The 8,873-nt window shown below is 47.9% G+C and overlaps 1 protein-coding gene across 2 annotated transcripts in view; it reads right to left on the bottom strand.

Annotated features, from left to right (window-relative positions):
* Positions 1 to 6,478: 6,478 nt before the first annotated feature.
* Positions 6,479 to 8,873, bottom strand: part of LOC122660138 (SWR1 complex subunit 2) — a 48,639-nt gene continuing 46,244 nt past the window's right edge. For both annotated transcript variants that reach the window (XM_043855319.1, XM_043855321.1), the window contains 2 exons: positions 6,648 to 6,861; positions 6,479 to 6,523 (listed from right to left, as the gene is read on the bottom strand). In XM_043855319.1, coding sequence (XP_043711254.1) covers positions 6,669 to 6,861 — 193 coding nt within the window. In that variant the 3' untranslated portion in view covers positions 6,479 to 6,523; positions 6,648 to 6,668. The remainder of the gene's footprint in view (positions 6,524 to 6,647; positions 6,862 to 8,873) is intronic.

The following is an 8,873-nucleotide window of genomic DNA, read 5'->3' as shown; positions in this document are numbered from 1 at the left end:
TGCCAGTTGTTTGCACCAATCCCGAGCCGACCAGCAACAAAGCTGACCTCAATGCTGAGCCCAATCCCTTTCGCTATGTGGGGAATGGATATTCTCGGAGATTTCACCCTGGCATCGGGAAACAGGAAGTACGTAGTAGTGGCGATCAATTACTTCACTAAATGGGTCGAGGCTAAGCCCCTTGCAACCATCACCGAGAAGAACATGGAGAAATTCTTCCGAGATAAGGTCATCTACCGGTTTGGACTACCGAAAGTGCTCATCACAGATAATAGCACGCAATTCAACAACCTAGCCTTCTGAGAGTTCTGCGAACACTTCTACATTGACTTTCGGCCCGTCTCAGTAGCTCATCCACAAGCAAACGGACAAGTAGAAGTGTCTAATCGAACATTACTCGCCGGCATTAAGAGAAGGTTAGATGAGGCCAAGGGAAGATGGGTGGAAGAGCTCCCAAGTGTCCTATGGGCATATAAGACGACGGTAAGAACACCAACCAAGGAGAGCCCTTTTCGCCTCGCTTATGGGACCAAATCCCTCGCCCCGGTCGAAATTATGGCATCGTCGTACCGAGTGCTCAACTTCGATGAGAAGACCTATGAAGATGGGTTGAGAGCCAACCTGGACTTCCTCAACGAAGTTTGAGAAAATGCACTACTCCGGAACACGGCATACCAACAGAGGACGACAAAGTACTATGACTCAAGGGTAAAAGAGCGGCACTTCCGTCAAGGGGACCTTGTCCTCAGAAAGCTTAGCGCATCCCAACCAAGGCAGCAAGGAAAGTTAGCACCAAATTGGGAAGGCCCGTACATAGTCTCCAAGCAAATTCGCCCCGGGACGTATCGCTTGCAGACTCCGGGGGGGCAAGAAGGTACCGAGACCTTGGAACTCAGAAAATTTGAAGAAATTTTTTCAGTAACTGAGCATGCTTGTATTCGGCTTCAGCCCCGACGTTTCATTCAAATAAATAAAGTCTTTCTCCACCACTTAACGTATTTGCAAGCTCCTAAAGCAAAGTCGTAAGACCGGTCCTCATAGACCTGGCCGACCTCAAAGACCGACCCTCATAGGTCGGCAACCAAGTCGTAAGACCGGTCCTCATAGACCTGGCCGACCTCGAAGACCGACCCTCATAGGTCGGCAACCAAGTCGTAAGACCGGTCCTAATAGACCTGGTCGACCTCAAAGACCGGCCCTCATAGGTCGGCAACCAAGTCGTAAGACCGGTCCTCATAGGCCTGGCCGACCTCAAAGACCGGCCCTCATAGGTCGGCAACCAAGTCGTAAGACCGGTCCTCATAGACCTGCCCGACCTCGAAGACCGTCCCTCATAGGTCGGCAATCAAGTCATAAGACAGGTCCTCATAGACCTAGCCAACCTCAAGGACCGACCCTCATAGGGAGGCAATCAAGTCACAAGACCAGCCCATAAAGGCTGACCGACGTCTGAACCAACAAGAGCAAACTCTCCCCTTGGCCGAGCCGAACAAAGTTTAAAACTGAGCTAAGGCATTACGCTCGGCCACACGTTCACTTATATGATGGTCGGTCTGATCGAACCGATGGGAACGACGAATTAACTAACCAAGGAAAATATCACCCTGACCTCGGGCATGGCATGGCCGAACCGACGACCACGTGAAGCATGGGTAAAAAACATACAAGTCACTAAGCTCGGTTGGCGGAACGGGTCGTCAGTTCGGCCACAACCTCAAATGGAACAACATACACAAGGAAAAGAAGGCTAAGAATGCCGAGCTAAAACACTTGGACAAATTCTGGCAAAAATAGATTTTTTATTCAGTACAGGCCGACTGCTCGGCATGGTTACAATGAGGGCAGTTCGGCCCAAAAAGAAACAAATTTTTACACCTCAATCTCCTCGGCGGTGGACTTGGAGGCGACCTCGACAACATCCACTGTGGTAGGCTCGGCAAGGGGGTCTTGGGGTTCAGCGTCAAGGGCGAAGAGGTCGGCATGCGTAGGTTCCTCAATGGGCAGAGCCTGGGTGACCTCTGCTCCCTCCTCATCTCCCAACTCCCCAGCAAAAGTAGTCGCGTCATCGTCAAAACGTGAGAGATTGAGATCGGGATAGATTGCCTTGATCTCGGCCAAGAGATCAGCCCGGCCTGCCTCAAAACCTTCAGCGTAGGGAGGCTTCCTGATCTCATGGCACACATCAGCGTACTCCTTCGATTGGAGATAGTCGTTGATCGCCTCGTCCCGAGCCAGGGCCAGGTCCTCCTTGGCCTTCTCCCTCGCCTTGACGAGCTGAGCCTGCAGAGCCCGGACCTTCTCTTTCTGCCTGATCACCTCGGCCTTAGAGCTCTCCACTTCGGCCTCGGTAGCAGTAAGCTTCTCTTGGGTCTCCCAACGCCTCTGAACGGCATCCTGGGCATCCTGGTAGGCTTTCTTGCACTGGACGCCCAAGGAGTGGTTCTCGGTCAAGAGCCGCTCAAAATGAAGCATGGTCTCCACTGCCTTGGCGAAGCCCTGCAAAAAGGCATTACAACAAAAGTCAGGACAGATTACACAGGGCGGACCTAATCACAAGAGTCGACCAGGAAACATACCATGTTGAAATCCTGAAACAGGGTGGAGAGGAGCTCGGGGTCAGACAGCGCCTCGAGCTTCTCCCTGTCAGTCAAAAGCCGACCTGCGTCCAGCCATTCCTTGGCATGTGCGGCCGACGTCAATGCCGATTCCCCTGGGAAGAGGCGCCAAGTCGGCCTCACAGGAACGTTGCTGGCCGAGGCCCTCCCCAAGACATATCGGGAGATGTTGGGGGGTGAAGCCACGGGCGGAAGGCCACCACTCGTCAGATTGACCGAGAGCTTCTGACGCTTGGTATCTTTCGGTGGGCTCCTCTCGCCTTTTCGGCCCTTCCCTTTCCTCGGAGACCCCGCTGGGCCCGTACTCTTCTCCGCCTCAAGGCCGACCACAGCGTCTGGTGGGCTCGACATCACGGCCTTGCCCTTGGGGGCCTTAGAGGACTCGCCCCGGGACTTCTTCTCAGTGTTTTTCTTCTTCCGGTCCGCAAGGGTCTTGGCCCTTAGCCGAGCGGTATCCATAGGGGGAATATGGCCGACCACTGCAAGAGAAACCAAACGTCAAAAATAAATTAAAAAAGAGAAGAAGACTAAGTAAAGGGGTCAGCTCGGGCAACAGAAACGGGCTCGGCTCGGGCTCCTACCAGGGGTCATATGCCACCTTTGAAGAAACCCCTCATCCTGAAGCTGAAGGACATCGAAGGGCGGACGTTGGGGGATCAAGTCAAGAGAGGTCAGCTCGTTCTCGGTCAGGGGCAATACCCTGTTAACATAATTCAAGTTGATCTCCTTCCACTTGGTTCGGAGAGGGCTGTCTGGAATGGAAGCAAAGAAGAAACGGGGCTTCCAATATTTATTGAAGCTCGGCGTACCGACCAAAAACTTGTGGCCGCCTAGAGCCGCACTCTTCCCAGATCGGCGGCTGAAATAGTACCACCCCTTCTCAGGAGACTTCTTCAAGAAAAAAAGCCGAGAGAAGAGCGTCACGCTCGCACCTCGGCCCATCTCGCAGAATAGGGCGAAGAAGCCGTACACAGCCAGCCAAGAGTTCGGCACCAGCTAACCTGGGGACAGGTGGAAGTCGTCCAAGATCTGGTCCACCAGGCCGAGGACGGGGAGTCGGAACGCGTACTTGAAAGGCAGCTCGTACAAAGCCACCTCGTCGGGCCTAATGAAGCAGGCCATCTCCCCGGGGTTGGGAGCTTGAACCTGGATGTTCTCGGGGATGGCAAAGGTCGTCCTAGGATAGTCGAGGTCAGCATCCGTGATCGTGCTCGGGACGGTGCCGACACTCCCTTCTTCGAGCTCAGGGGCGTCAGCAGACGAGCTGACCGAACCGACCCCCACTTCGGAAGAATCTCCCTCACTTGACTCCTCATCGGACGAGGACGACCCAGAGTTCTCGGCTCGGTCCGCGGCAATTGGTTGGGCCGTGTGGTCGAACACCAGGAGCAACGGAGGCTCGGCTACCTCGGCCTGATGAGGCTCCACTACATCGGGCTCATCCAAAGTCGAGCCCAACAAGTCTATGGTGGGAGAACGAGCGGGGAGCTCTCAGCTCGGACTCCCGCCCTCTGTCGCCCCGGCGAACAGCTCGCCCATGGGACTACTACCAACTGACATACTTGGCAGAGAAGACTTACTGGTTGAAGAAGAGCTGAGGATGAGCTGAGCGCGAACGAAGCAAAGGCCGAGCTGATCACGAACCAGAAAGCACCGAGCGCTGCAAAGCTGAAGAATCCGAGCTTACCGAGAAGTCAATAACTTTGAGCAATGAAGAATGAATAGTTAGGAGTCGCCTGTTTATAACTCTTGGGTTGAATTAATCCAACGGCCGAGCAGAGCTCAACATAATTCAATGGCCCAGATCAAAGGACGTTTTGAATTCCCGAGCCTGCCATAATGACTCTGCTGACATGGCACTGACACCCAACCGTCAGACCGTGCAACGTCAAATCCACGGCAAAAAATAAGCTCGGCTCGGCCGCAAAAATCTTTCAGACAAGCAGACCTGGAAACTTCACTCATCAGTACCGAGCCGACCCCTGATGAGTGGGGGGGCCTGTGATGAGTCATAAAACACCCCACCGATCAGAGGCTGCCACGTGGCCGACCTGACCTCAGCCCGAGAACCGAACTGAGCTGAGCAGGAAACCGGGCCGACCCTATCTCCGATAAGTCACCTGACAGAGCCGAGCTCACACAGGTCAGCCATAAACTCCTAGCCATGCTGACTGCCGAGACCAACCTCTCGGACCGACTTCCTAGGCCGAGGTGACTGCCAAGGCCGACCGATCAGGCAGACCTCCTAAGCCGACCTCCCAGGCTGAGCCCTCCTCCAAGGAAGCTACCATAGCGCCCCACCGGGGATCGCGGGGCCACGTCAGCGCATCTCGAGAATCACGGGATAAGAATCGAGTCACGATCCTAGCGCAATACGAAGTCACACTCTACATGGACTCTTACCTTAATAAGAGCCCGACCCCAAAAATAGCTCTCCACTCCGCTCTACACGAGAGAGCCTTCCGAAAGAATGACTCCTACCATACTAGGACTCTCCCAACCGTCTCATCTCATCCTCACTCTATAAATACCCAGGTATGGAGCACCATTCCTCATCTGACTTTTACTAAGCTGTTACGCTGTTGCACTGGAGATCTAACTTGAGCATCGGAGAGTCCTAGGCCGGATCATCACTTGGTCCTTGCAGGCTCATCCATGGGCGAACCAAGCGTCGGAGATTTCCACACGCAACACTCAAGAATTGAATTTTATAGAAAATTGAATGGAAAATAAGTTCGTTCTGATCAAACAAAATAACACTTTAATATTAAAAAAAATCAACTGAAGGTTTTAGAACCAAGAACTTAACCCGATAACCTTGATAATGAACAACAAAGTGATAACCGAAATGTTAAGAAGAGAGAAGGAAATAATAGAAGAAATCCACCCATGAAATTACAATAGCAACCTACCTAAATATAGAAGAATCCATCCTTAGCAATAGCACTATGAATATAAATTCCAGAAGAAAAACTAAGATTTTATTTCATCAATACAATTGGCACATTTTATATATAGGGCTAAACAGCCGGAAAAATAATCATCTGCAGTGCACTGCAATGTGGCCTTGCATGCTCGATTGCACTTTTTTTTTTCTTCTCAAGCTTGACACCATTAGATGTCGCATCATCCACGTGTCGGCCTCACAAGGCCACACCACAGAGCACTACCAGATCTGTGCATTGCAGAGGATTTTAATCCCAAACTTTGACTAAAGCCAAGCTCAGAAGAAGCTTTCTTGATAATTGCTAGTGTTGCAGCTATGATTGGGACTATTTTCTAGTGTGATTCTTTAAGTCTCTGATTTATGAGTCCAAAAAAACACAGAACTTGGGACTATTTTCTAGTGTGATTCTTCACGTCCTTTATGAAGTGTCTGATTTATATGTCCAAAAAAAACAGAACCTTAATCACCTTGTTCTCTGACTAACCTTGGCAATGGCTGGTCAGAATAGAGACAGAAAAGGAACAGAAAATGTGTTCCACTGCAATCAAACGAGAACAGAGGCCGAGAAGAGGATGGGGGCATTGGGGTAGGGGGTATGAGGTATTGAGCTTAGATGAAGACTTGCTGGCCACCGCTGAACTCTACCAGGAATAGAGACAGAAAGGGGGCAGCCACTAGGGCTCCTAGGGGGGATTTTGTGTTTCTGCGATTTGGAAGGACGTTCATATTTGGGGTTTTTACGTTTTGCTCTGTTGATATTATGTATTACACGCATAAAATATTCTCCACATTATTATACACAAATTTATACAGTATAAGACATTTTTTCAATCAAACTTCAGGATCCGCAGTGTAATATGTGTATTTACTAATGTCATGTTATAAAAATGGAAATTGAATATCAGCATGGTTTATCATATACTTTTCAAGTCTCATGATAGAATTGCATGCTTCGAATTCATTTTATCAAGAAATGGACTTCCGTAAGAACCAGAAATTTCATTCATTATATTTAAAAGTCCAAACTATAAACTCGCCAACTTCAACAGAGAAAAACCTGACATACAAATTAACAGACAGTAGACTTAACAGCTACTAGGAAACAGCTAATCCAGATCCTGGATTTCAAGAGCCGGAATACTGCGGAAGCGAGCCCAGTATCGCATATATGCTGCTTCATTTGTTTTTTCTATTACTGATCTCTTCCGGCGACCTGAAAATCCCTGTCCAGAAATTGAATCAAATAGAACTCCCATGTCCTTGGTTTCTCCTTTTACTCTATTATTCTCCTCGGAATAACTGCAGAAACACAGTAAATTGGAGGTAAAATAGAACTCAGAATAATTGATAAGCATGTCAATGGCAGAGAAATGTGAGTTAACTAGCCTTATCTGTACATCCCTGCCATACTGAGAAAACACCCAAACATATGAACATCCACAAAGCAGTTTCACAATATAAAGGCCTAATTTTATATTTCATGTGAACAGCTCTTCTAAACCTAACTGTCAAAGCTTAATAACAGTAATAGAAGTTTGCAAATAGCAGAACTTCTATGATGAGACTTCAACCTATACCAAGAAAAAATGAAACTGCATAATAGAGATAAAAAAAAAGTGGATTTGGGCAGAAGTCCAACCCCCACCGGTGAAATAAGAATGTAAGTATATCTTTTCTATAACTATCCTTCCAGTGTGAATTGAGATCAGTTAAAGTTGTTTCAAGACCAGATCCTTCAGGGTAATGTATTCAATGAAAACATCTTTGCAAGGGCAGTTGTTTCAATGCTTATAAAGCCCATGTGAAAGTTTCAAATGATAGAGAGAACATAAGTAAATATATTCAATGAAAGTATCTTTTCTATAACTATCCTTCAATTGAGATCAGTTAAAATTGGTTTCAAGACCAGATCCTTCAGGGTAATGTATTCAATGAAAAGATCTTTGCAAGGGCACTTTTCAACGCCTTATAAAGCCAATGTGAAAGTTTGCAATGATTGAGAGAGAGAACATAAGTAAATATACATAATCTGAATCTGAACTCAAATTTTCATTATAAGCTGAATTTTGACCTAGACAGCAATTGAATCTTTGTTGGCATAGGAATTTTAATACAATCCTAATAATAAAAAAAAAATAGGGTAAGATGTTCTCGTACCCACTGGAGTAAAAATTGAATGGACTAGAAGAGAGAAAATGACGCTCTTTCCTCTATTTCTAGTCCTTTGTTTGGATCAGATTGATATCCCCCCACCCCTCCTTTTCGTCCATAACAAGAGGAAACTGAAACTTCATTAAGATGTCACCGAACATCACCAGAGATACCCTTAAATATGACATCAACAAAATTGAACAATCCTCCCCAACTACTTGGGGTCAGATCTAGGGGTGCAAGTTTGGCCCTGACGGCCTGAGCCCGCCCGAACCTGAACAGGGCCTGGGTTGAGATACCTTGACCTGAGGGCAGGTCAGGGTTGGGAATTTCCAGCCCTGAGTTAGGGCCAGGCTGGGTCAGGTTTGAGGCCTCAGGCTGAGTCCAGCCCAGCCCAAGCCCTAGTCAGATCACACTTGCTCCATAAACAGAAATAATAACTCTCTTTTAGTAGGTTTTGATCACTCCACAGGACAGTGGTTGTATCAGTAATAAATTGAAACAAAAGGAAAACAAAGATAAAGAAGATGGGAGGAAGCAGGGATAGGGAAGGGCCTCTCACCCATGGTCTCTCACCATTACTCACACAGAGCCATTCAATTACTCAGTAACAACAAAAATAGAAACTAAAGACAAGGAAACTAAAGGAATAACAAGTAAACAAAATAGTAGCAAATATTCTAGCTAATCTCTCCATCAAAGATCAACCATATCTCCACCAAGAGAGCCCCACTTTAGCCATACGCAAGTTCTGGAGTTCTTTCTCCACACAAAGATCTGACAAATTTCTTCCACTGGACCTGTTGGTTGATGGCCATCTTAGAGCAAGAGCTTGGGCTTAACCAGGGCTTAAATAACCCCCCAAATATGGGCCCGCACAGGAATTAAATCAAGGGCCTTATATTGCATCAGCTCCCTCCCACTAAAAAAAACTCGACCTCAAGTTTTTGTGAGTCGAGGAATCACTTGAGTGTGATGAAAATTGAACCACTGCCCAACCAAATACTCTGGAAGCTCAGGATAAGTGGAAATGTGGAAATGTAGTCCTCAAGGCATGGTCCTTTCACCTCAAAGAACTTGGGTGGTATAACATACTCGATGTGCTCAAACACGCAAATATCGTCGAGAGTAAAGGCTGTACCCAAGTGATCTTCTGCAAC

The sequence above is a fragment of the Telopea speciosissima genome, chromosome 4 (assembly GCF_018873765.1).
Source record: "Telopea speciosissima isolate NSW1024214 ecotype Mountain lineage chromosome 4, Tspe_v1, whole genome shotgun sequence".
In the NCBI taxonomy this organism is placed as follows: Eukaryota; Viridiplantae; Streptophyta; class Magnoliopsida; order Proteales; family Proteaceae; genus Telopea; species Telopea speciosissima.
This window is presented reverse-complemented; position numbering and strand designations above follow the sequence as displayed.